The sequence below is a fragment of the Nomascus leucogenys genome, chromosome 11, assembly GCF_006542625.1.
Source record: "Nomascus leucogenys isolate Asia chromosome 11, Asia_NLE_v1, whole genome shotgun sequence".
Lineage (NCBI taxonomy): Eukaryota > Metazoa > Chordata > Mammalia > Primates > Hylobatidae > Nomascus > Nomascus leucogenys.
The window spans coordinates 45,161,243-45,189,200 of record NC_044391.1 but is presented as its reverse complement, the minus strand read 5'-3'; the positions used below and the strand labels follow the sequence as shown (position 1 = coordinate 45,189,200).

Genomic DNA, 27,958 nt, shown 5'->3' with positions numbered 1-27,958 from the left:
AGCTTCCGCTATCACTACTCTGGGCCGTTCCTGTTTGGTGACTCAGGGACCAGTCTGGCATGGCCACCGCTGGGTCCCCAGCATTAAGCCCTGGAGCATGAGCCCAGTGAACTTTGAATTCAGGAAGGAATTCACAGGAAAGCTGCGGCGAGGCGGGCAGAAAACCACAGGCTTCCAAGAAACGCGTGTCTGCCGCCCCCTCCTCCCACCCTGAGGCCAGTCCAAGAGCGAAGGCCCTCCTCGGATGTCGTCACCAAGCCCAAGGGAAGGGTGGCAGGTGCTCAGCGGGCAGGCGCCCCGCCCCGCGAGGTTCTGTTGGGGGCGAGGCCCGCGCAAGCCCCGCCTCTTCCCCGGCACCAGGGGCGGGCCCAGGTGCGCCCAGGGCGGGGGAGCGGCCGCGCAGGTACCTGCCCTTTGCGCCTGCGCCCAGCTCGCCCTGCCTAGCTAGGTGCGCCCCGCCCCCTGTCTGCTCGGCCACCTTCGGGAGCCGCTTCCAATAGGCGTTGGCCATTGGCTCTGGCGACCTCCGCGCGTTGGGAGGTGTAGCGGGGCTCTGAACGCGCGGAGGGCCGTTGAGTGTCGCAGGCGGCGAGGGCGCGAGTGAGGAGCAGACCCGGGCATCGCGTGCCGAGAAGGCCGGGCGTCCCCACACCGAAGGTCCAGAAAGGCGACTTCCGGGGGCTTGGGCACCTGGCAGACCCTCCCCGAGCGTCCGCACCTGAACGCGAGGCGCTCCAGTGCGCGTGCGCGGCGAGGGGCTTCCCGCACCTGATCGCGAGACCCCAACGGCTGGTGGCTGGCGGCGTCGCCTGCGCGTCTCGGCGGAGCTGGCCATGGCGCAGCTGTGCGGGCTGAGGCGGAGTCGGGCGCTTCTCGCCCTGCTGGGATCGCTGCTCCTCTCTGGGGTCCTGGCGGCCGACCGAGAACGCAGCATCCACGGTGAGGGCCGGGCGGGGAGGCAGGAGGCGGGGCGCAGGGGGCAGAGGCTCGGGGGTCAACGGGGGTCTGAGCAGGGAGAACTGGCGGGGGAGGAAACGGGGTTATTTGATGGCGTTCAGCGGGTGTGGTGGAACCAGCCCTGGAGGATTGAGCCTTGAGATGAGGTTTGGGAGCCCTCGAGAGCGAAGACGGGCGGAGGAGCGAGGGTTAGGAGAGTTTCCTTCGGGTGGAGGAAGAGTCTAGGGGTATTGACCAAGAAGGCGTGGCACTGCCCCTTCCTGTGGCAAGAACGGGGTGAGGACCGAATTGAAGACCAACCTCCTCCTGGCGGTGGAAAGTTCCATGGCCAAAGCCCAGGGAGAGGCCAGACCTGTGAGATGGTGGGGGTTGGACTGGGTGACCTGGTGGCCGTTTTAGACTCAGGGAAGAAGCCCATCTCACCCCTGCCTCTTTGGAGATTGGACAAGAGCCCCCCCCGAAGTTTTTGTAGTTGAGTTGCAGTAAAGTAGGTGCCCGAGAAGGAGGGAGCAAGAAAGGAAACAAGCGTTGGGGAAGAGGAAGCTCTGCTAAGGTGCGAGAGAGTGTTGGCGTTGAGCAGCTGGTGTTGGGGTCTTTGAATTGGTCCTTAGAAGTCAGTGGTGAATAAGGTGATTTAAACTTCTACACTCTTAAGGAAGTGTGGCCTGAAAGGTCTGTTTGAACAAGTGTTGTTTTAAGCTTAACTGCTTCAGACAAGTACCAGCGGGTTTTGAAAAGAGCTCTCTTGAAAGCAAGAATTCACTGATTCAGCAAAACTTACTGAGGCCCTGCTACGTGTCAGGCACTGGCGCTGGTGATAACAGTTAACTCAGACTAGCTGGGTTCCTGCATTCACAGAGTGGGAGAGGCAGAGCTAGTGAAGGTTTAAAAAGCACTTGCCATGAGATTAAGTTACTGAGAATTAAATGAACCAGGTGAAGTACACCAACAGGGTGATCTAAGATGTTGGGGGCGGCTTTAGCTCAGGTAGTCGGGGGAGGTCTCCGTGAGAAGGGTGACATCTGAGCTCTAACATGAAGAAGGAGGAGGCGGTAGCTACACGGAGACCTGGGGGACCAGCGTCCAGTTGCAGGCAATAGAGTACAAAGGCCTTGAAGCTGGAACAAGCTTGGTTGGGTTCAGGGAAAAGACAGAGCCAGCCTGGCTGGCGCTGGCATGAAGGAGGGGAGGACTGGAGGAGGATGGGAGGTGGGAGAGGTAGGCTGCAGCCAGATGGCCTAGGGCTTTATAGACAGGTACTGGTGCTTGAACCCAGGAGGCGGATGTTGCAGTGAGCCAAGATCACGCCACTGCATTCCAGCTTGAGCAACAAGAGTGAAACTCCCATCTCAAAAAAAAAAAAAAAGAAAAAAAGGCCAGGCAATGTGGCTCATGCCTGTAATCCCAGAACTTTGGGAGGCCAAGGCGGGCAGATCACTGGAGGCCAGTTCAACACCACCCTAGGCAACATGATGAAACCCCGTCTCTACCAAAAATACAAAAATTAGCTGGGCATGGTGGTGTGTGCCTGTAGTCCCGGCTACTCGGGAGGCTGAGGCAGGAGAATCGTTTGAAGCCCAGAGGCAGAGGCTGTAGTGAGCTGAGATCAAGCCACTGCACAGCAGCCTGGGCGACACAGCAAGACTCCGTCTCAAAAAAAAAAAAAAAAAAAAAAGCAGGATAGGTGTGCACCAAGTCATCACCTGTGGTAACTTCTGGGGACTGGTTAATTTTTCTATGCCCCAGGCAGGAGAAAAAAGAATTGGTGGGGAGAGGCTCAGCTGTAGGTGACTGGGAGTCAGGAATGCAGACGTTGACCATTCTTGCAATCAGAACCAGAATTTGGCAGCTCTGCTGGACTTTTTCAGGTGAAGTAATTATGTTAGGATGTACCTCCCAGTTACCTGGCCTCTTGCTACCTCTGGTGCTTACTCTGAGCTGGGATGTGCCATTTAACCTTTGAAACAGCCGGGTGCGGTGGTGAAGTTACGTGCCTTGCCCGAGGTCACTCGGTAGTAGTAATTGACAAAGCCAGGTCTCACTGCAGAGGCCTTCTCTGTTCAGAGTGGCCTCCCTGACTGCTGCTGCCGGCTGGACCTACTGACCTTTCAGAAGTACTAGTGTCTGACTGGGTGAACTCATGCCCTCACTCATCTTAAGTTCTGTTTGTTTGAAAGCTTGAACAGCTTAATCGGAGGCAGGAGGCAGTTTTGATTTTTTTTTTCCTCGCTCCTTCCTGATTGCTTCTGTTTTCTCTGGAAGCAAGTCATCCACTGGGAGTGTGGTGTTGCTGAAGCTCCATGCAGTGGCTCAGGTGCTGCCGGATGAGTGTGATGGTGAGGGAGAAGTGAACAGAGAATGTGTGAGGGAGGGAGGATGGGGGCTGGTCAAGGAATTTATTCTGTGTGAAGACATGAGGGGGTGGAGGGCCGAGATGGTAGGGCCAGCAGATTGTTGGAGTTGAGGTTCTGAAGGGAATGAACCAGACAGATAGGATGCAGTGGATATTGAGTGAGATGCGTGAGAGGGAGGTTCTGAAGAGGTGGCAGTTATTGAGACAGGTCTAGGTGTGACCCTGAGAGGAAGCGGGGGACGAGGGTGGGACGAGATCAGCTGGAGGTCTTGGAACCTAGAGGTCAGAAGACCATCTACCTAGATATATAAATCTCCAAGAATGATCATAAGAGCAGCGGGAGAGGTGGCAGGCCCGGAGCTAAAGTTGGGATGAAAGGAGTAGTTGTCTGGCTTGGCAGATCACATGCCAGGCGGGGTAGTGAATGATTTACTCTAACAATGGGAGTCTCCCAGCTGGGGGTTTTGGGGAGGGTGGAGGGAGAATAGTCCAGAAGCAGCTCCCAGGAGCAAGGAGACCTCCCCACTTGGAAGGGCCCCAGGAAGTGTGCCCTCAGGGGAGATTCCAATTAGGTAAGAGGGTGGCAACAATGTTCAGAGGAGATTGAGGACTTGGAAGATTTGCTCAAGACCGGTCCTGAGTACCAGAGGGCCCGGGAGTTGGGGGAGGGGAGATGGGGACAAAGCAGGCCCCGCCGTGTGAGAGTGAGGGTTAACTCAGGGGTCAGGGCTTCTTGTGAGAAGCATCAGGTGGTCTATGATTGATGTGTTGGTGACGCTCTGAGTAGTGAGGGCAGGTGGGAAGGGACAGGTGGACTGGCCGGACAAAGAGGGTCCTGACTCCAACCTCTGCAGACAGAGGTGGGGGGAAAGCTGAGCTTATGCCAGGTGAGGAAGCTCCCCGATCTAGCGTTAGGGACAGTTACAGTCTGGAGTGGAAAGCACGCAGGGATTATAAACTGGCCACTCCCAGGAAGCTTCACACAGCCTTTATGTGACTTGCACATTTTCCAGAATTGGGATTTTTTAAACGTAAAAATGTAGTTTTTGGCTTTGCCTGAAAAACGTGAAGATGTAATGGAACCAAACCAGAACACAGGCCTGTTTTCCTGCCCAGCACTCCCCGGCAGGAGCCGAGTGCCTCTTTCAGGCAGGAGATATACCACTCCCCAGCCTGTAGATCTTATTCAGCCTGCCTCACCTCAGCTACTGCCTGCCCTCTATCTCTGTAGGCCTTTGGTTTCTGACCCCTACCTTAAACATATACTCCATTTAGTAAAAAGTAACACATAACAGTTCTTTATAAATTGCACGTTACAGTGTGAGACAGGGAGAGCACACGCGTGCGCACGTGTCTGTGTATGTATGTATGTTACAGCTGTTAGGGGAAATCCTTTTATCAGGTAGCTGCAAATATGCAGGATTTTTTTCTTTTCCTTTTCCCCACCCAGGTGGTAAATCCTGGTATTTGGAGGGTCCTGAAATTTGTAATGTTGCTCAACACCAGGCCAGATCATATATTTCCTCCGCAGAATAGAAACTTGAAAGGTCCTTTAGGAGTGGCCGGTTAGGTGTAGTTCTTGCTGCCAATAACTTTGTGCCTGGCCCTGGGCATCAGAACTTGTGTTAATGGTTACTTGGCTTAAGGTCCTTTGTTTTTGGTTTTTTTTTTTTGAGACAGAGTCTCTCTCGTCTCCCAGGCTGGAGTGCAGTAGCGCAATCTCTGCTCACTGCAAGCTCCACCTTCCGGGTTCACATCATTCTCCTGCTTCAGCCTCCTGAGTAGCTGGGACTATAGGCGCCCGCCACCACGCCCGGCTAATTTTTTGTATTTTTAGTAGAGACAGGGTCTCACCACCGTGTTAGCCAGGATGGTTCAAGGTCTTTTGTTGATTCTTCTTGGGAATTTCCACTGGAGGCAAGCAGGGCAACACTCATTTGAGAACCTTTCCTGCACCTTTTTTTTTTTTTTTTTTTTTTTTTGAGACAGAGTCTTGCTCTGTTACCCAGACTGGAGTGCAGTGGCGCCATCTTGGCTCATTGCAACCTCTGCCTCCTGGGTTCAAGCGATTCTCCTGCCTCATCCTCCTGCGTAGCTGGGCTTACAGGTGTGCACCGCCATGCCCAGCTAATTTTTGTATTTTTAGTTGGGATGGGATTTCAACACGTTGGCCCGGCTGGTCTCGAACTCCCGACCTCAGGTGATCTGCCCACCTCAGCCTCTCAAAGTGCTGGGATTACAGGCTCGAGCCATGTGGCCCGGCCCTCTCCTGTACTTCCAAGGGATTTTCGAAATCTGTGGACCTCTCAGGTTAATTACAGTGTCTGTAGAACCTTAACTAAAAGGTAAGCTTTCCAGCAGACTCCGCAGACATGTTATTAGTTGCCACCCTTTCTTTACTTTCCTCCTCACCCCTATGGGTAGTTGTGACCCTGGTGGTCAAAGATAAGATGACAGAAGGCTAAAGTAAAGCTGGTGTTGGCAATCAGCTGGGAATTCTCTAAAGCAGCTTCTCACATTATTCTTATCCTCCATAGGAGTGCTTGTCCTACTTGCAGGCAAGGCAGTTTGGTTCCAGGGTAGTTCGAAATCTTATTCACTGATACAGTCAGCAAATGTTTATTTAGCACCCACAAATTGCCAGGCACTGACTCACTCAAAATAGAGCACTGAACAAAATAGACCCCCTCCCCCATCCATGGCAGATGTGTCATAATGAGAGGAAGACAGTACCATAAATGAACAGATGAGTGCATGTCTGGTGATGAGTGTCAGGGTTGGTGTGCTTAGCACTGAAAATGGGGGCTTTTGAGGTTCAAATGCTTGCAGTTCCTAAAGAAGGTTGAGGGCCTTGCCTTCAGGTCTCCGTGGGAGACTGGCCTCTTTCCACTGGAAACATTGCTTTGCCCAGTCAGTATTTGAGAGCTCAGCCTGTGATGGAGAAAGCACACTTCTCCTCTTTCACCCTGCTCCCCGCCCTGTTTCTCATTTTACCCATCCCATGCCATTTGCAGAATGCATGCAGAGCTTCTGTTTGCCATGTCTGGAGGCTACAGGGGAGGCTGAATGAGGGGTGATAAGCCTGTGGCTCATGTGAGGCGGGAGAGACCCCAGCAGGAGTCACACTGAAATGACTCCATTAGCCCCAGGAGGCCTTGGCCCACTGGCCATGACTAATGTGGACGTTAGAGTGTGGATTCCGATGTCCTGCAAGATCCTCCTCACAAGTGTCATTTCACGGTTGTTTCTGGCAACATCTTTTTGAAAACTCCCTGTAAAGAAGTGCTGATGTTGATGCTGAGGCCCAGGAACTTTGGAGTTTATTTACTTTTTTTTTTTGTTTTATTTTCCTTGGCAGGTGAAGTAGGAGCTAGAGTTTAGTTATTTTGAAGTTTATTTGAAATATGCTTTTTATGATTAGAAGCCATTTTAGAAATGAGGGCGAGGCCAGGCGCGGTGGCTCATGCCTGTAATCCCAGCACTTTGGGAGGCCGAGGCGGGTGGATTGCTTGACTCAGGAGTTTCAACATGGTGAAACAAAAAATACAAAAAACTACTCAGGCTGTAGTCCCAGCTACGTGGGAGGCTGAGGTGGGAGAATTGCTTGAGCCTGAGAAGTGGAGGTTGCAGTGAGCCGAGATTGCACCATTGCACTCCAGCCTGGGCGACAGAGCGAGACCCCATCTCAAAACAATTTTATATGTGATAGTTTGTCCATGTGTATCCCAGGGTCTGTCATTTAGAGTGTATGGCATGTTCTTAAAGGGGTGGGGGAACAAAAAGATACTATAATAGTTTGTGACCTTTTGAAGGGCCGCTCTACATGAATAGATATATAGTATGTCTGTGTATTAAAATTTCATGGGGCGATTAGGAAAAACATTTCCAAAAAGTCTTCTTAGGGGGAAGGTAGTAATGAAAAAAGGTTGAGAAACACCATTTCAGAGCGAGGGTTCAAGAGCTTTCCTCAGTTCTGAAAATGGTCCTGTGATTTGCACAAGGTAAAGAATGGCTGAATGTGAATTAACAGCAGACAGTTCCTTGGAAGATTTGAAACTATATGTTTCCTTCCCAGCTATTCAGATGGGCTGCTCGGGTTCTTGTTATGGATTGAGGCGAGAGTAGACTTAATAGTCCTGTTTCAGAGTGGAATATGGAGTGACGGTAGGCATGAGTAGTGATGAGTTGCATTGTGCTGATAGGTTATGAAATGTAAATTTTTTATTTTTTGGTACGGAGTCTCGCTCTGTCGCCCAGACTCTGGAGTGCAGTGGTGCGATCTCGGCTCACTGCAACCTCCACCTTCCGGGTTCAAGCGATTCTCCTGCCTCAGCCTCTTGAGTAACTGGGATTACAAGCATGCGCCACCACGCCTGGCTCATTTTTTTGTAGTTTTAGGAGAGACGGAGTTTCACCATGTTGGCCAGGCTGGTCTTGAACTCCTGACCTCGGGTGATCCATCTGCCTCAGCCTCCCAAAGTGCTGGGGTTACAGGCGTAAGCCACTGTGTCCGGCCTGAAATGTAAACTTTTATATCTAAATATTTTATATAGAAAATACCAAGATTTTATATCTGAAACACCAAGATTTTATGAGCCTCATAACTTAAGTTGGATTTGTAATTGTAAATGTTCTTTCCTCATAAATACCTGAGGTTTTTTTTTTGGAAAGGTTCTGAATTGTCTCAATAATGAAAACTTCCAGACACCCAAGCCTAAAGGAGATGGGTAGTTAGTTGGTAGCTTTCTGTACTGGAAACAGAAACACTCAAATATGTAGAACCTAGCCAGCTAACCAAAGTAGGTAGATTTATAGATCACCTTAAAATAAGGCTGATTGCACAGTAAATGTCACCTTTGGAATCTGGCTTGGTAGAATTGAAATAGGTTTCAGTACCTCCTGTCATTCAGTACCTGTTTTCTTGAACTCCTGACTTCAGGTGATCTGCCTCGGCCTCCCAGAGTGCTGGGCTTACAGGCGTGAGCCACTGCGCCTGGCCTCAGGACCTCTTTTTAAGATGCTCTCATTCATTCCCTGGCGAAAAGATACTTAAAGTGCAAGTGCAGGTGGGTGTGGAAAGCATGGAGGGTTTGTGTTGCTTCATTTGTTTTGGTGTTTGTTTTTTCCACCAGTCCTTCCCTCTGGCTTTCTGCGTCCCAGCCCAGCATATCCTGATCTTGTAGCCATGCAGGACTTTGACCCATGTGGTGGTTTGCCATTGTCTTCCTCCAGGTGAAGATAAGAAATCGTTGGTTTGGCTTGAGGTTGTACTTTTGGCTTTCCCTGTATATCCTCTTCCTCCTTATCCTCTCTGTCAGCATGCTTGGTTGGACCGTGTAGTGAAATGTGTCGTTCTCTTTATTCTGACTGTCCCTATATTAGTCTTGTCTTCATAAAAAATACAATCATAAAGATACAATATCTACTATTTGTTAAAAGTTTTGTGCCAGGCCAGGTGCGGTGGCTCACGCCTGTAATCCCAGCACTTTGCGAGGCCGAGGCAGGCGGATCACCGGGTTAGGAGACAACACCATCCTAGCTAACACGGTGAAACCCCGTCTCTACTAAAAATACAAAAAATTAGCCAGGTGTGGTGGCGGGCGCCTGTAGTCCCAGCTGCTCGAGAGGCTGAGGCAGGAGAATGGCATGAACCCAGGAGGCGGAGCTTGCAGTGAGCCGAGATCCCGCCACTGCACTCAGGCCTGGGCGACAGAGCAAGACTCCGTCTCTAAAAAAAAAAAAAAAACAAACTGTATGCCAAATACTATTTTAAGTACTCATAATGGATTAAAAACTCCTTTAATCTTCACAACACTTTTTTTTCTTTTTTTTGAGATGGAGTTCTTTGAAACTCTTGGATTAAATGACTCTTCAGAGCTTTCTTTGCTTTTTGATACTAAGGAGTGGCATGTCTGGGGATTTTTATAGCAAATAATTTCTCCTTGGCTACTATCCTTAGAATTCCAAGTGTCTTTAATGAAAAGAGGAGACTCATTTTTAGTGATGTTAGTTGTTTTTAGGAAAGGTGTCCTGCAGTGTTTTTCGCTAAGGTGGCTCAATCCTGTAATCCCAGCACTTTGGGAGGACGAGGTAGGCAGATCACTTGAGGTCAGGAGTCTGAGGCCAGCCTGGCTAACACAGCGAAACCCTATCTACTGAAAATACACAAAGTAGCCAGGTGTGGTGGTACGCTCCTGGAGTCCTAGCTACTTGGGAGGCTGAGGCAGGAGATCACTTGAACCCGGGAGGCAGAGGTTGCAGTGAGCCGAGATCGTGCTATTGCATTCCATCCTGGACGACAGAGTGAGACTGTCTAAAAAAAAAAAACCATAAAATGGAGAGGTAGACCAGCTTACGGGAGGTGTTGCACTTCCCTCTGCCATTGGAGAGACTCTGGATCTGCAGCCAGGGAGCTTGTGAAGGCTTCTTGTCCACAGAAATGAGGGTGGCAGTTGTGACTTTCTGGATGGTGGCCCAGAGGAAGCAACACTGGCAAAGCCTCTTCTGTGAAGCAGCTCTCAGAGCAATTTTGTGACACTGAAAGAGCAAAGGATAAAACGTTGAAAGCTGATCCAGATCTAGAAAAGTGTTTGGCAATTGCTAGAAAAGGTGTAGAAATGATGCTTGCTCTGTGTCGTAAGTTATATGGTGAGACCACAAGCACGGTTCAAACTCCCCTTAGAAATTCTTTTGCAAAGAAATTAACACTTTAATCCTAAATGTTTCTAATGTTTTAACTTACAGTATGCTAAATAAATACTCTTTCTGTTTGTTTTGTTTTGTTTTGTCACTCTGTGCATTTATAGCTAATAGAGTTTTTCTTTCCTTATTTTTTGAGACAGGGTCTTGCTCTGTCGCCCAGGCTAGAGTGCAGTGGCACGATCTCAGCTCACTGCAACCTCCACCTCCCGAGTTCAAGTGATTGTCCCGCTTCAGCCTCCTGAGTAGCTGGGACTACAGGTGCGCGCCACCATGCCTGGCTAAGTTTTATATTTTTAGTAGAGATGGGGTTTCACCATGTTGGCCAGGGTGGTCTTGAAATCCTGACCACAGGTGTGAGCCACTGCATCTGGCCAAAAAAATTTTTTTATTTTTTGTAGAGACAGGGTCTCACTATGTTGCCCAGGCTGGTCTTGAACTCGTGACCTCAAGTGATCCTCCTGCCTCGGCCTCCCGAAGTGCTGGGATTATACGTATGAGCTGCCATGCCCAGCTTGACAAAAAAATTTTTTTTTTTTTTTGAGAGTTGAAGTTTCACTCTTATTGCCCACGCTGGAGTGCAATGGATCAGCTCACTGCAACCTGCACCTCCTGGGTTCAAACAATTCTCCTGCCTCAGCCTCCCAAATAGCTGGGATTGCAGGCATGTACCACCACGCCCAGCTAATTTTGTATTTTTAGTACAGACGGGGTTTCTCCATGTTGGTCAGGCTGGTCTCGAACTCTTAACGTCAGGTGATCCACCTGCCTCGGCCTCCCAAAGTGCTGGGATTACAGGTGTGAGCCACCACGCCCAGCTGACAAAAACTTTTTTTTTTTTTTTTTTTGAGACGGAGTCTCGCTCTGTGGCCCAGGCTGGAGTGCAGTGGCGCAATCTTGGCTCACTGCAAGCTCCGCCTCCCGGGTTCACGCCATTCTCCCGCCTCAGCCTCCCGAGTAGCTGGGACTACAGGCGCCCGCCACCACGCCCGGCTAATTTTTTGTATTTTTAGTAGAGACTGGGTTTCACCGTTTTAGCCAGGATGGTCTCGATCTCCTGACCTCGTGATCCGCCCGCCTCAGCCTCCCAAAGTGCTGGGATTACAGGTGTGACCCACCGCGCCCGGCCCTGACAAAAACTTTTAAATGTCATTGAGCGGTATCATTTTTCCCACTGATCATGAGATTGCTTTGTGTGATCACACACTGACGGGCAGGCCAATTTCTGCTTGTGTTCGGTATTTGGCCCCTTATAGAAAACATTTGCAGACCCTTGTTCTAGAAAAAACAGATGGGTGAGAGGAGGAGGAGGAGGAGAAGCATTTCAGGAGTGTCTTTGGGTTTTCCTGTCCCGCACGTGGTGAGGCAAGAAGCTCTTCTGCTTCAGCTCATGGCACTCATGGGAGTGTGTCAATAACTAGAACCCTAGGAAAGTTATTTTTGCTTGTTTTAAAAATAAGCTTGTTTTGGGGCTGGGCATGGTGGCTCACGCCTGTAATCCCAGCACTTTGGGAGGCTGAGGCGGGTGGACTACAAGGTCAGGAGATCGAGACCATCGTGGCTAACATGGTGAAACCCCATCTCTACTAAAAATAGAAAAATTAGCCGGGCGTGGTGGCAGGCGCCTGTAGTCTCAGCTACTCGGGAGGCTGAGGCAGGAGAATGGCGTGAACCCGGGAGGCGGAGCTTGCAGTGAGCTGAGATTTCACCACTGCACTCCAGCCTGGGAGCGAGACTCCATCTCAAAAAAACAAACAAAGCTTATTTTAATGGATATAAAAACATGAATAAAAGAAAACACCAAGTTCAGGGTGGTAGGGGGTTAATTTGGAAGAGACAGAGCAAATGTGATTGAGGGGTATGCAAAGGGTTTCTGCTCTATCCATATGTTTTATTTATTAATTTATTTTTGGAGAACAAAGTCTTGCTTTGTTGCCCAGGCTGGAGTGCAGTGGCGCAATCTCGGTTCACTGCAACCTCCACCTCTTGGGTTCAAGCGATTCTCCTGCCTCAGCCTCCCGAGTAGCTGAGACTACAGGCATGTGCTACCACACCCGGCTAATTTTTGTATTTTTCAGTAGAGATGGGGTTTCCCCATATTGGCCAAGCTGGTCTTGAACTCCTAACCCCAGGTGATCTGCCCAGCTGGCCTACTCTGTTTTGTCCTTGAGAATGTTAGAATTTGATGACACTGAGATGTGGATATACCAGACATGGGGTATTTTCTGTACTCGTCAGCATATTTGAAATATTTCATTAAAGTACTTACTTTGCAAAGTAGACACAGCTGCAATTATGCATTTTTGGAAAATGATTAGGTACTATTTCATCTGTTTTTTTTTTTTTTTTTTTTTGAGACGGGGTCTCTGTCACCCAGGCCTGAGTGCAGTGGCGCAATCTCAGCTCACTGCATCCTCTGCCTCCCAGCACAGGTGAGCCTCCTACCTCAGCCTCTCAAGTAGCTGGGACCGCAGGTGCACACCACCACACCTGGCTCATTTTTTTTGTATTTTTGAGCTCAAGCAGTTTGTTCGTCTCAGCCTCCCAAAGTGCTGGGATTACAGATATGAGCTACTGGCCCAGTACTATCTTCTTTTTTTTTTTTTTTTTTTTTGAGACGGAGTCTCGCTCTGTCGCTCGGGCTGGAGTGCAGTGGCGCAATCTCGGCTCACTGCAAGCTCCGCCTCCCGGGTTCACGCCATTCTCCTGCCTCAGCCTCTCCGAGTAGCTGGGACTACAGGCGCCCGCCACCATGCCTGGCTAATTTTTTTGTATTTTTAGTAGAGACAGGGTTTCACCGTGGTCTCGATCTCCTGACCTCGTGATCCGCCCGCCTCGGCCTCCCAAAGTGCTGGGATTACAAGCGTGAGCCACCGCGCCCGGCCAGTACTATCTTCTTAAGTCTATAAAATAAGATTAGATTGGTAGTACTTGGGACCCCTCAGAATTCTATAATGTCCTTCTTAGAAGGTGACAGCAGATCTATTCAGCAGACTGTAGATTGTTGTCTTAGTCACCGGCTGATTGTCTTGGTTAAAGCTCTAGTGACTTCAGAACCAGAGAAACCTGTTTTCCAAGATATTCAAAGACCAGTTTGTTTTGCAATTTTGCAATAGCTGACATTCAGAATGCCTGCTAGGATTTTGTAAGTGAGGTTCATATTTCGGATAATGTGTGACTTTAGCCATTTCTGATGCTTTTCCGAAAGAAAGTTACTCTTCCCTAAAGGCAGGAATTCTACTTTTGCTTAGATATTCTGAAGCTTATGAGTTCATCCAAATTTGGTTCCTTTCAGCATTTTCCTGTTGGTCCATCTCCGTCTTGAAAACATACAGAATGTACTTAATTTTGCCCTAGCATTTGTGAGCGTACAAAATAGCACTTGAGTCATGTTTTTCATGATTGCTTCCCAATATTATTCTAAGACCAACATAGCATTTTGTCATTTCCTAATAATAGAATTCCTCATTAAGGAATAACTTTCTAAAAATGTGCCCAGCCCATTTCCCCCCAGCCTTGGCCATTTCCTTTGGTATGTTGGTGTCTGTGACCCTGTCATTGAGTGTGACTGAAAACAGAGGCCTGGCAGAAGGCCTGGCCTTGGTAAGCCCTCAGATTGTGATAAAGACCCTGAGGAATGTTTTGGCTTTTAGGCAACCTCAGTTCTGTTTTCCTACTGCCTGTTGATGCAGTGGCTTTATCTTCCCATCAGTCTGAAGGGTCGTCTTAGTGCCTGGGCTCTCATCAGACCACGGGGAACTCATCTTGGCACTGCTGCCTGCCTCACTTTAACCACCTCAAGTCTCAGCATTCTCGTTTGTAAAGCGGGGATATTATTACGTGATTCATAGTTTTATTGTGACCATTAGAGGTAGGGCACGTGATATGCCAGGCATCATGCTTGGTGAAGGCAGTAAGTAATGCAGCCAGGTGCTGTGGCTCACACCTATGATCCCAGCACTTTCAGAGGTGGAGGCAGGAGGATCACTTGAGACCAGCCTGGGCAACATGGTGAGAACTCCATCTTTACAAAAAATTAAAGTTAGGCAGGCATGGTGGTGCATGCCTGTAGTTCCAGCTACTCAGGAGGCTGAGGTGGGAGGATTGCTTGAGCTCAGGAGGTCGAGGCTGCAGTGAGCTGTGATCATGCTACTGCACTCCAGCCTGGGTGACAGAGTAAGACTCAGTCTCAAAATAAATAAATACAAGGTTTTTGCAGAACAATGAATGAGAAAATGCACTGTTGTTATTTGTGATGGAAGTGAATACTATATGGCCTGTGTTTCCTGAAGGAACACTGCCTCCATTAAAACAAATGAGCAAACAAAATCCCTTTTCATGACTTCAGTTCTCTCAGGCCTGAGAGTAAAGTTTACATCATAGATGCTTAAAAACAATTCAGTTAGTAAAAGCATGTGACAAGATGAGATGATTTGTCTTCAACGAGGAGCTTCCTTCCATACTCACAAAAAGATGTGTGTCTTAACATAGTAAGGACATGGTTAAATTTAGTCTTATTTGGACCTAACTTCAGCCAATTAATCTGCTACTTAGAACTCTTTTAGTCAAGGCCGGGCGCGGTGGCTCATGCTTGTAATCCCAGCACTTTGGGAGGCCGAGGCGGGCGGATTACGAGGTCAGGAGATCGAGACCACGGTGAAACCCCGTCTCTACTAAAAATACAAAAAATTAGCCGGGCGTGGTGGCGGGCGCCTGTAATCCCAGAGGCTGAGGCAGGAGAATGGCGTGAACCCGGGAGGCGGAGCTTGCAGTGAGCCGAGATGGCGCCACTGCACTCCAGCCTGGGGGACAGAGCGAGACTCCGTCTCAAAAAAAAAAAAAAAGAACTCTTTTACTCAAATTTCATTTGAGTAAAAAAAAAAAAATATTTTTTTGGCCAGGTGCGGTGGCTCATGCCTGTAATCCCAGCACTTTGGGAACCTGAGGCGGGTGGATCATCTGAGGTCGGGAGTTCGAGACCAGCCTCACCAACACTGAGAAACCGCTTCTCTCCTAAAAATACAAAATTAGCTGGCGTGATGGCGCATGCCTATAATCCCAGCTACTCAGGAGGCTGAGGCAGGAGAATCACTTGAACCTGGGAGGTGGAGGTTGCAGTGAGCCGAGATCGCACCATTGCATTCCAGTCTGGGCAACAAGAGCAAAACTCCATCTTAAAAAAAAAATTATTATAAGAATTTTCAAGTATATACAAAGCAGTGACACATTTTATAAACCCCCATGTACCATCACCCAGCTTCAACAACTACCAATATCTGTCTTTCAGACATGTTTTTAGTCCAAGTTTTCTCTTAATAAAGAGACTTTTCCTTTTTCTTTCTTTTCTTTTTTTTTTTTTTTTGTTTGTTTGTTTGTTTGAGATAGAGCCTTGCTCTGTCGCCCAGGCTGGAGTGCGATGGCAAGATCTTGGCTCACTGCAACCTCCGCCTTGCAGGCTCAAGTGATTCTCCTGCCTCAGCTTCCTGAGTAGCTGGGACTACAGGTGCCCACCACCATGCCCAGCTAATTTTTGTATTTTTAGTAGAGGTGGAGTTTCGCCATGTTGGCCAGGCTGGTCTCAAACTCCTGACCTCAGGTGATCTGCCCACCTCAGCCTCCCAAAATGCTGGGATTACAGGCATGAGCCACCGTGCCTAGCCATAAACAGATGTTTCTAAATTCTCCTGGGACAACAGTGAAGTTCTACCTTTCCTTCCTACTTTACCCAAGGAACCTGAAAATAAGGCTGCTTTCTGAAACTTAAACTACTAAGTCAATGATATTTAGAGCAGATGTAAGCAGCTGTCTAGACACAGAATGGCTTCCCAGGCTCGCAAGACTTATCATGAAGGCCCCAGCACGTCGACAGAAAGCGTCCAAGCTAGAAGAGGCACTGGCTCACAGCAGCAGCCCAGAAAGGAAGCATCTCAGGGACAGATCGTGACCGTGCTCCAGAGGAGCTGTCCTGAGCCACTACTGTGAGCATTTGGTCTGCCTGACAGATTCCAATGGTGAGGATGTTCTTAGGAATCATACAGTAAACTAACTTTATTCTGACTCCAAGCATCGTGTTCCACTGATGCTTGCTTTCCAAGGTGTTTTGCTGATTCACATCAACATGCAACCTGCTTGACAGAATACAGTGATGTTCTCACTGTAAATTCATCACCTGCTGCTGTGGTCTCATGTATCATCCCGTGTGCTGTTAGCTGAGGCCAGTGCTCCTGTGTCTCCTCAGTACCAGGGCACTGGCAAGGGTGCATGTCTGTGCCTATAAAGATGATGGCCAGGTTCTGGGCAGGGTTGAATTCACCAAGGTAACTGCCATCCATCCCTTGATAGGCATTTTTTTCTCCTTCTACACACCCTCAGGCGTCTGCACATGCCACGTGTACCTGGCACCTTTGCTTACGAAGTTACCGAATTCCTGCCATGATACTGTGGGTCACCCTGCTTCATTCTCTGGTGTAGTGTCGGGTGGTTCCTGCCTGGGCGCCCGGTGTTGTTGGGCCCTCCCTCAGGTTGTTGGTTTTTGTTTTGAGATGTAATTCACATGCCATATGATTCACCCATTTAAGGTGTACAATATTCCCTTCAAGTTTATTGTGGAAAAAGGCTGTATCTGACACTGCTCAGGAAGCTAAGACACAAAGCAGCCAGAGTGGCTGCCAGGGCTCAGTGTGGCAGGGCAGCAGAGAGGCTGCTGGCATCTCTGTAGCTGTTGGGCACTCTTGCCTTGATGCTGTTTTCAGCTTTGGATTGTAATTGGGTCCCACGTGGGTCCTCTTCATCTCGTCTTGTTGGTGGCAGTGTTGCTCCCAGTGTTGGGGTGGGCAGAGTCACACACCAGAGGGCCTCCTCCTGCTGTTTCCTCTGGACCTTGTTGATTATGTGTTTTGTGACCTTTGGCATATTGTACCTGTTCCAGGTGTACAGCCAGCTGGTTCTGATTGACGTGTAATGGACAAAAGGTGCCCCTATTTAAAAAAAAAATTTTTTTTCTGCTTGTAGTCCCAGCTACTCAGGAGGCTGAGGTGGGAGGATCACTTGAGCCTAGGAGCCAAGGCTTCAGTGAGCCATGGTCCTGCCACTGCACTTCAGCTTGGGTGACAGAGGAAGACCCTATCTCAAAAACAATTATATAGGCCAGGCGTGGTGGCTCATACCTGTAATCCCAGCACTTTGGGAGGCCAAGACGGGCAGATCACCTGAGGTCAGGAGTTCGAGACCAGCCTGGCCAACATGGTGAAACCCCATCTCTACTAAAAATGCAAAATTAGCCAGGTGTGGTGGCGCATGCCTGTAATCTCAGCTACTTGGGAGGCTGAGGCAGGAGAACAGCTTGAACCTGGGAAGTGGAGGTTGCAGTTAGCTGAGATCGTGCCTCTGCACTCCAGCCTGGGCAGCAAGAGTGAAACTCTGTCTCAAAAAAAAAAAAAAAATTATCATAAAATCACTCGTTTTAAGTATATCATCCAAGGATTTTTAGCACCTTCTACAGAGCTGTGCAGCTATTGCCATAATCCAATTTTAGAACATTTTCATCATCCCCTAAAGATCCCTTTACCCATCACTCTCCATTCCCACCCCCAGTACCAAGCAGCCCTCATCTACTTCCTGTGTCTATTGATTTGCCTTTTATGGACATACTGTACACTTCCATTCATATGAAGTGTCTAGATAAGGTACATTCTAACTGGTGACTTTTCATAGTTAGCTTTTTTCAAATGATAGGGAATTTCCTGCTTCAGAAGATGCTTTTTCTGCTGTGCTACTTCCCTGTGATCTATTGTGTGGGTGGGATTTCCTTGGATATGCCCATCTTGGTGTGCCCAAATAGGAGCTGTAACAAGCCCTGGCGCAGGGGTAGGACCTGTGTTGTCTTTGGAGCCATGGGCTGGGCTGCAGGCACTCGAGTTCAGAAGCTTCCTTCCGAGGCTCTTGCAGTAATTTGAGTGTCCTGTGGCCTGCCTGGGCAGAGAGTGGACAGGAAAGGTCAGGAAAAGTGCGTATGAGGACTACTGAGGGCGCTGATAGCGCCTCTCCTTCCCAACCTCACTTCTCTGGCTCTGACCTTTCAGCCCTAAGCTCCCCTTGGCCCTGTGGGATGGGGCAGCGTCCAGAAGGGTCTTGGAGTCAGGTTTTTTTTTTTTTTAAAGTCATGTTTCCGTTAGGTGTGGTGGCTCGTGCCTGTGATCCCAGCACTTTGGGAGGCCGAGGCAGGCGGATTGTTTGAGCTCGGGAGTTGAAGATCCCCCTGGGCAACATGGTGAAACTCCATCTGTACTAAAAGTATCAAAAAAAACAAAAAAAAAAAACCCAGCATGGTGGCGCACGCCTGTAGTTCCAGTTGCTTGGGAGGGTGAGGCAAAAGAATCGTTTGAACCCAGAAGGCGGAGGTTGCAGTGAGCTGAGATCGAGTCACTGCACTCCATCCTGGCGATGGAGTGAGAGTCTCTCTCCAAAATAAATAAATAAAGTCATGTTTCTGCACTGGATGTGCATGTCTTCAATAATGGGGACAGGGGACAAAACACACAACTGAAATACAGTTCAGTGGGTGGGTCGGTGTCTTTATTGTTGGGCGACGTGTTTATACAAGGAAGGAAGCACTGAGTGGGCCTGTTGACCATCTGGGCTTGGGAAACAGCTCACAGAGGAACTCAAGGCTCTGGTTCTCCTGGGGGATCCGTGTACAGGTCTGTGCGTGTCCTTCATTGCCGGGATTGCCCTGCCGAGCTAATGGGGTTGTGCTTCGCGTTTCAGACTTCTGCCTGGTGTCGAAGGTGGTGGGCAGATGCCGGGCCTCCATGCCTAGGTGGTGGTACAATGTCACTGATGGATCCTGCCAGCTGTTTGTGTATGGGGGCTGTGACGGAAACAGCAATAATTACCTGACCAAGGAGGAGTGCCTCAAGAAATGTGCCACTGTCACAGGTGAGATGGTAGTAGTTGGAGCTTTGTTTTTTTCTTTCTTTCTTTTTTTTTTTTTTTTTTGAGACGGAGTCTCGCTCTGTTGCCCAGGCTGGAGTGCAGTGGCGCGATCTCGGCTCACTGCAAGCTCCGCCTCCCGGGTTCACGCCATTCTCCTGCCTCAGCCTCCTGAGTAGCTGGGACTACAGGTGCCCGCCACCACGCCCAACTAATTTTTTGTGTTTTTAGTAGAGACGTGGTTTCACCGTGTTAGCCAGGATGGTCTTGATCTCCTGACCTCGTGATCCGCCTGCCTCAGCCTCCCAGAGTGCTGGGATTACAGGCATGAGCCACTGTGCCCAGCCCCTGCTTTTTTTTTAGACAGGGTCTCACTGCAGCCTCCACCTCCTGGGCTCAAGCAGATCCTCCCACCTCAGCCTCCTGAGTAGTTGGGACTACAGGCACACCCCACCACACCTTGCTCATTTTGAAATTTTGTATAGAGATGGGGTCTCCCTATGTTACCCAGGCTGGTCTTGAACTCTTGGCCTCAAGTGATCCTCCCACCTGGGCCTTCTAAAGGGTTGGGATTACAGGTGTGAGCCACTGTGCCCAGCCAGATTTTGCTATTTAGAGACAATTTATTAACTGGAATGTGGATACTTTCTTTATTAGTTCTTGACAGTGGAATCTGTGTGATGTTTTAAAAAGCAGAAGAAACAGGCACCATATGAGTGTCCTGGTGGCCGTACAGTGGTTTCACAGCAGACCCTCACTGCTCCTGTTCCCAGAAAGGCAGCAAAACAACAGGGCAGAGCTGGGGCCAGCGTGACCCAGCTTCCTTTCTCCCACTTTACTAAGTACAAGTTTCAGAGCAGACGATGAGGAAGTAGCCTTGCCTTCTTGAGCAGAGCATTTTTGATCCACTCCAACAGGGCTGCCCCTCTTGTTCCCTGGGTATTTGGGTTATTTTATTTTATTTTGAGACAGAGTCTTGCTCTGTTGCCCAAGCTGGAGTGCAGTGGAGCAGTCTCGGCTCACTGCAACCTCAGCCTCCCGAGTAGCTGGGATTCCAGGTGTCCACCACCACGCCTGGCTGATTTTTGTGTTTTTAGTAGAGATGGGGTTTTGCCATGCTGGCCAAGCTGGTCTCGAACTCCTGGCCTCAGGTGATCTGCCTGCCTTAGCCTTGCAAAGTGCTGGGATTACAGGTGTAAGCCACCACGTCTGGCCGCTATTTGGGTTATTTTTAATTGTGGGACAAATGACTTGAATAGCTCACCCAGCCAAGTTATGGGTCAAGTTAAAACAAACATACGTCCTGGAATCCATCCTCTTTGCGGCCCTCACCTGTGAGGGGTTCTGTGGGATCAAGGTAATTTTGACCATGACAACCTCACAGTTTAAATTAAAACCTAAACCTCCCAGCAGCGTGCCCTGGCTCTCAGCTGAGTGAGAAGGACTTCCTGAGAGCTAGTGGTGATAAGACGTTGGCCCTTTGGGGCTGCTCCATCCCGAGTGTTCCAGAGACCCGAGGGTTTGGCCATCCAAATCCTATGTTAAAGATTTTCACTTTTTTCTTTTTTTCTCGCTCAGTCGCCTACCAGGCTGGAGTGCAGTGGTGTGATCTTGGCTCACTGCAACCTCCGCCTCCTGGGTTCAAGTGATTCTCGCGCCTCAGCCTCTCAAGTAGCTGGGACTACAGGTGCACGCCTCCACACCTGGCTAATTTTTGTGTATTTTGTAAAGATGGAGTTTCACCATGTTACCCAGGCTGGTCTCAAACTCCTGAGCTGAAGCAATCTGCCTGCCTCCCAAAGTGCTAGGATTACAGGCGTGAGCCACTGTGCCCAGCTAAACATTTCACTTTAACTGAAAAAACAAAAAAAAATTACACTGGCCTTTATTTTTTATTTTTATTTATTTATTTATTTTTTTGAGACAGAGTCTCGCTCTTTCACCCAGGCTGGAATGCAGTGGCAGGATCTCGGCTCACTGCAAGCTCTGCCTCCCGGGTTCACGCCATTCTCCTGCCTCAGCTTCCCCAGTAGCTGGGACTACAGGCGCCCGCCACAACGCCCGGCTAATTTTTTGTATTTTTAGTAGAGACGGGGTTTCACTGTGTTAGCCAGGATGGTCTCGATCTCCTGACCTTGTGATCCGCCCGCCTTGGCCTCCCAAAGTGCTGGGATTACAGGCGTGAGCCACCACGCCTGGCCTAGACTGGCCTTTAAGTAAAAAATAAATAAAAATATTTTCAGTGGTACTCTCCCTAACATGTTTTTTTGATGACTTGGCATTGTCTCTGTGAGCCACCATTGACCCAGTTACTATATTTCTGTCATCAGCTGTGATTCATTATGAAGGAGGACTTGGGAGAAATATCTTTTGCTACCTTTTCTGAGCTATCCCAGTCAAGAGTTGCCTTTAGCAAATGTATCTGCCATCCTGGCTGTTCCTTGTCTCCTGAGGAAGGGAGTTGAAGTGTTGAGAACTCAGGCAGTGGACAGTGAGCATAGCCAGGGGACGTGAGTGGCTGTGTGTTCCTGGGAGCAGGCAGGTTAGCTGTCTCCCTAGAGTCTGGCCCCGCCTTGCAGGTCCAGAAAGCACATATTGGCATCTGACTGGACACGATGCGTGTCTCTCGAGGTGCTCCCATGTGAGTCTGTAAAGAGCTAAACACCTCCAGGGCTGCTAGTGCCTAGGGTCCTTTGCCGGCATATTCTCTCCCAGGCAGGCAGGCTCTGTGGGAAGGCAAGTGAGAATGAGAATGCCAGTGTATTAATTCATCATGAGAACCAGGACTGCCCCGGGGAGCAGGCACTCGTGTCCCCGGGCCCACGCCTTTAGTCCACATAGGCAAGTCTCTAGTCCAGTTGCCAGAAGACTGCCTGATGAAGAGAGAGGCAGAACGAGGGGAGCTGGTTTGCAAGGTGACCATTTAATAGCATCAGGCTAGGCCAGGCCTGAGGATGCGGAGGAGCCAGGGTTCCCTCCGTCTTGGACAAGGTGTAGGAGATAAAATAAATGCTGTGTAAAATTTATCATGTTGGCCAGGCGCGGTGGCTCATGCCTGTAATCCCAGCACTTTGGGAGGCCGAGGCGGGCAGATCAAGAGGTCAGGAGATCAAGACCATCCTGGCTAACACGGTGAAACTCCGTCTCTACTCAAAATACAAAAAAAAAAAAAAATTAGCTGGGCGTGGTGGCTGGTGCCTGCAGTCCCAGCTACTCCAGAGGCTGAGGCAGGAGAATGGTGTTGAACCCAGGAGGTGGAGCTTGCAGTGAGCTGAGATCGCGCCACTGCACTCCAGCCTGGGCAACAGAGCGAGACTTCGTTTCAAAAAAAAAATTTATCATGTTAACCTTTAAAAAAAATGTTGTGTTTTGTTTTTTTTTTCTCCCCCCAAAGAGATGAGGTCTTTTTATATTGCCCAAGCTAGTCTCAAACTCCTGGCCTCAAGTGATGCCCCCGACCCTTTACCCAGTGTAAGCACTGGGATTACAGTTGAATTAGATGAGTTGATACAGTTAAGCAGATTATTTGGCCCTGGAAGTCATTGTGTTTTGATTACTTGTTTCTTTGTTTGAGACAGAGTTTTGCTCTTGTTGCCCAGGCTGGAGTGCAATGGTCAATGGTGCGATCTTGGCTCACCACAACCTCTGCCTCCCGGGTTCAAGTGATTCTCCTGCCTCAGCCGCCCGAGTAGCTGGGATTACAGGCATCTGCCCATCACGCCTGGCTAATTTTTCGGGTTTTTTTGTTTGTTTTTTGAGACGGAGTCTCACTTTGTTGTCCAGGCTGGACTGCAGTGGCACGATCTCGGCTCATTGCAAGCTCTGCCTCCCGAGTTCAAGCGATTCTCCTGCCTCAGCCTCCCAAGTAGCTGGGACTACAGGCGCGTGCCACCACACCTGGCTAATTTTTTGTATTTTTGGTAGAGACAGGGTTTCGCAGTGTTGGCCAGGATGGTCTCAATCCCTGACCTCGTGATCCACCTGCCTCGGCCTCCCAAAGTGCTGGGATTACAGGCGTGAGCCACCACACCCGGCCCTAACTTTTGTATTTTTAATAGGTTTTGCCATGTTGGCCAGGCTGGTCTCAAACTCCTGACCTCAGGTGATCCACCCGCCTTGGCCTTCCAAAGTACTGGAATTACAGGCATGAGCCACCACACCTGGCCAAGTCACTGTCTTTTTAAGGTCACTTTGCACATCTCTGCTCTGATTCCCTGCAAGTTAATATTAAATTTCCTCTTTGGGAGGCAGTCTTAGTTCCTTATTTCCAAGCTGTGGTCTGGCATGCACATTGAAGGTCCCACGTAAAGGAGAAATGGATGCTGTGGTGAGAGGCACACAGGCCAGCTCATTCTTTGTCCCCAGCAGTCTTGGAAGCACTCTCTCACTGTGCTGTTTCTTTGTCCCCTTGCAGAGAATGCCACGGGTGACCTGGCCACCAACAGGAATGCAGCAGATTCCTCTGTCCCAAGTGGTAGGTTCTTAAAGAGACCCGCGATGGAGTGAGGCCACCGGATGGGTCATTGTGAAAGGACACTTGTCATTTGGGAACTGTCACAGGCTTCTGTCTCATGGTTCTGTTTACTCAAAATTGGCAAACCGGGGGCTCTGTCTGGGCTGCTGGCTTCTGGCTCCAGCGTCCTTACATGGGGGAGTTTATACTGTCCAGCTGACACAGGGGCCTGGGATCCTGCAGCACTTCCTGGCTGGCCCCACCTCCTCCTGTAGGATGGGATGGAGGTGGCTGCTGCCGGTGAGGCTCAGGCCCCTCCTTGGCTGTGCAGGCCTCCAGCTGCTCTGCTGGCCCTACTCCCTGCCCACCCTCCTGTCTGCCTGTTCTGTCTCCTCTGCTTCCTTTGCTCCCTGTTGTCATCGCTGTCCCCTGCCCTGTGGGCATCCTCTGTACTCTGCCACCCCCGCCTCCCCGCCACTGCAGTGCGTGATCTCAAGATGTGTGTTAGCTTGCTTTGTAGTGCGGGCGGCTGCTGCCCCATTCCTCCTTTATGGTTTAAGGACTCTGCATCGGGTGCCTGGGGTGAGTGGTCCCAATGCACTACCAGGTAGCAAATGCACCCTCGGGGCAGGCCTCAGGCCGTGGGCTCTGGGAGGCTGCTGTGGAGGGGGGACTGCACCGCACCCCTGCTGGAGGATGGGACTCCGCCGGCAGCTGCTACCCACCGAGTGCACCGTAGCTCAGCAGCTGTTGGGCCGGCTGGCTTGCAGAATGCTGGGGCGTTAGGATGGTCACTTTCCAGCTTTGCTAGGCCAGGAGTCCCATGCCTGTCCTGGCGTTGCTCTGCCTGGCTCCCCGTTTATCCTCTGCTAGCCGCCCCCCACACCAGCTCTGGTTTCCATCCTGTTGGGAGAGGAACATGTCCCCCTCACTGTATTAGAAAGTGTGAACAAGACCGTGTTCCCTATAACATCAGGAGCTGTGGTGGGCTTGGTTTCTATAGGAACCCTGAGGTGGCGGCAGGGCCGCCTCATCCAACACTCTCAGTGTGTGCCTAGAGCCCATTAGGGCTGGGGAGACGTGGCAGAGCCGGCCATGGAAGGGGCTGCACACCCCTTCTTAAAGGCGTGGTGTCCACATTCCTCAGTGGGCCCTTCCAGACCCAGCCCTAGCTAGGCCTGTGTCCGGTCCAGCCTCCCTAACACAGATGTTTGTGTTTCAGCTCCCAGAAGGCAGGATTCTGAAGACCACTCCAGCGATATGTTCAACTATGAAGGTAAAACTCCAAAGAGGCCAGGCACGGTGGCTGACACCTGTAATCCCAGCACTTTGGGAGGCTGAGGTGGGCGGATCACAAGGTCAGGATATCGAGACCATCCTAACATGGTGAAACCCCTTCTCTATTAAAAATACAAAAAATTAGCTGGGCGTAGTGGCACGCACCTGTAGTCCTAGCTACTCGGGAGGCTGAGGCAGGAGAATCGCTTGAACCTGGGAGGCGGAGGTTGCAATGAGTCAAGATCGCGCCACTGCACTCCAGCCTGGGCAACAGAGTGAGACTCCATCTCAAAAAAAAAAAAAAAAAAAAAATTCTGAAGAAAGTGATATGTGGGGCAAAACATGTATTCTTAGTTGGGTATTGAGAGACACTTGTGGATTTCCACTGAGGAAGTTGTAGAGCAGGGCTCCCCGCTCCCCAGGTGGTGGCAGCCCCCTGGGATTGGGGTCAAGGTGACAGGCCCCACATGGATGCCGCCACCAGTGGGAAGGAGGCTGAGCCTGTGGAGACGTGCTTTAGAGGCGCAGCCTGGCACGTGGCTCTGGAATTTACATTGTCCCTGCACCTCTCACCAGCGGCTTGGCTGTGGGCAAGTGACTGTCGCCCCGCCTCAGAGTTCCCATGTATAAAATGAAGGGTCCCAGACAGGTCTCATAGAGACTCAGCCACTGCGCGTAAAAGGCTTAGAACAGGGCTTGGCAGAGAGCAGTCTTCAAAGCTCCGAAGCTGTCACCTGGACCCGTGGAGCAGCGTGTCAGAGCCGCTGCACTGGCCTTGGGTGTAATTTACAGGCTTCTCTACCAGAGAGATGTTTCTCCGTCTGCTGGAGCCGCGAGCCTCCTCAGTCATGTTCTGGCTTGCTTCCCCTCCTTGCGGGCCCTACTAATTTGTATTCCTTGGGCTGTCTTACTCCTAGAATACTGTGCTGCCAAGGCAGTCACTGGGCCTTGCCGTGCATCCTTCCCACGCTGGTACTTTGATGTGGAGAGGAACTCCTGCAATAACTTCATCTATGGAGGCTGCCGGGGCAATAAGAACAGCTACCGCTCCGAGGAGGCCTGCATGCTCCGCTGCTTCCGTGAGTCTGCGGCCCCTCAGCCCAGGAAGCCCCGCCCTTGAGGACCCCGGTCCATCTCCCCATCCCTAAAATATGAAGGCCTTGGAAATGCCGTTTTTGGGCCCACCAGGGCAGCAGGGCTTCTAAGCCCCAGAAAAGCTGGAAGAAAGTCCCTCAGAGCTCCCCATGGAGGCCCTGGCTGAGGGGATCCCCTGCAGCAGCTCTGTGGAATGGGGGCTGTGAGGTGACCTCAGGCCGTGTGTTCTCTTCCAGGCCAGCAGGAGAATCCTCCTCTGCCCCTTGGCTCAAAGGGTAAGTGGCCCCTTACCCTCCTCCTACCATCAGCCTGCCTCCTCCCTTCCTTGACTGAGCTCAGCCCCGCCCAGCTGTGGTTTACATTATCCATTGTGAACATCATCTTGGCAGAAAGTCATGTTTCTGCGTGAGAATGGCGAGGTGGTGGTTTGTCCCACCGTTCGGTGTGCATAGTTGGGGCTGGAGTGAGTCAGTCACAAGGCAGGCACTGCCCAGGCGGCGTGGGTGACTGGGGATGAGGTCTTCCTGTTGGGCATTTGAGGACTGCTGCACACGGGCCTGAGGCTGGCCTGAGGTGTGGAGGGAGCGCTGCAGTGTGGGACATAAGAGTTGGTCATGGCTGACAGGACGGAGGGCCACAGGCCAGGGTGTTTCCCAGCAAAGTCTGGTCTGAGCAGGAGGCCAGGCCTCTGGCCTGTGTTTCTGAGCCTGAGTTGCAGGTGATAATGTTGGCACAAAAGACCTGCCATGCCAGTCTGGCCTCTCTCTCCACCTGTTTCCCTGTGAAGGAGCCAGGACCTGGCCTGCGAGTCTGTCCTGTACTAGCAGTGAAGCCTGGTTTCCAGGCACGGGGCTGGGAAGCAAGCAGTCCAGGTCTGGAGGGTGACCCCAAAAAGGCCAACTCTGTAGCTCCACAGCCACATAGGGGAGGCTGCCACAGGTCACACTCCTTAGCTGGATCCCCTCCTGAAGAAAAGCATCTGAGCTGACCAGCGAGACTGCAGTGGGGCAGACACTATTAAATTTGCTGGCACAGCTCTGAGTACCCCCTCACTTCCACCCTGACTTCATCGCGCAGCAGCTCTCAGCCCTCCCAGCCCCTGCAGGGCCACATCTTTCTCTATTGCCGGTCAGCGTGTGTGTGCACAAAGCCCCTAAGGTTTCATGTGTACACACCGGTGCTAAGTGTTTTTTACATCCTTGTGCATCTCTCGACCTGGGGCTCCTGTGCAGGTTGCCCCGAGAGTTGGGTTTTTAGTTCAAAAAGAAGAAACACAGATGACCACTCTGCTGGCAACACAGCCACTGTGCTGGCACGCACATAGCATGGCGCCTCCTTTTTTGGGGGAATTTCCTTGGTGGCATCTCTGGCGGGCTGTGTCCTCTCCAGCTGCAGTTGTGTACCCTTTCTTGGTTGGGGAGGGGCATTTGGTCAGCCTGAGTCCACCTGGATTCCCCAGGCCCTTGGTGAGCCCCACTCTGGCTGCAGCTCCCCTTGCCTGCCCCGTCCTGAGGCCCCTCTCTCGTCCTCAGTGGTGGTTCTGGCGGGGCTGTTCGTGATGGTGTTGATCCTCTTCCTGGGAGCCTCCATGGTCTACCTGATCCGGGTGGCACGGAGGAACCAGGAGCGTGCCCTGCGCACCATCTGGAGCTCCGGAGACGACAAGGAGCAGCTGGTGAAGAACACATATGTCCTGTGACTGCCCTGTCGCCGAGAGGACTGGGGAAGGGAGGGGAGACTATGTGCGAGCTTTTTTTAAATACAGCGATTGACTTGGATTTGTGTGATCATTAGGGCTGAGGTCTGTTTCTCTGGGAGGTAGGACGGCTGCTTCCTGGTCTGGGGGGTGGGTTTGCTTTGGAAATCCTCTAGGAGGCTCCTCCTGGCGTGGCCCGCGGTCTGGCAGCAGCCCCGAGTTTCCTTGCTGATCGATTTATTTTCTCCAGGTAGAGTTGTCTTTGCTTATGTTGAATTCCATTGCCTCTTTCCTCATCACAAAAGTGATGTTAGAATTGTTTCTTTTGTTAGTCTGATTTATGGGGTTTTTTTTTAAGTATAAACAAAACTTTTGTATTAGCATTCTGAAAGAAGGAAAGTAAAATGTACAAGTTTAATAAAAAGGGGCCTTCCCCTTTAAAATTTCAGCATGTGCTTTCTTTATGGGAGTCCTAATTTCAACCCTACCAAAATGA

The 27,958-nt window shown here is 50.5% G+C and overlaps 1 protein-coding gene across 1 annotated transcript; it reads left to right on the top strand.

Annotated features, from left to right (window-relative positions):
- Positions 1-218: 218 nt before the first annotated feature.
- SPINT2 (serine peptidase inhibitor, Kunitz type 2) lies at positions 219-27,922 on the top strand. Its single transcript, XM_003252669.4, has 7 exons — positions 219-939; positions 18,776-18,946; positions 23,355-23,414; positions 24,616-24,669; positions 25,589-25,750; positions 26,003-26,041; positions 27,299-27,922. Exons 1-7 carry the CDS (start codon positions 834-836, stop codon positions 27,463-27,465), a joined length of 759 nt encoding a protein of 252 aa, XP_003252717.1. The 5' UTR covers positions 219-833; the 3' UTR covers positions 27,466-27,922.
- Positions 27,923-27,958: the final 36 nt, after the last annotated feature.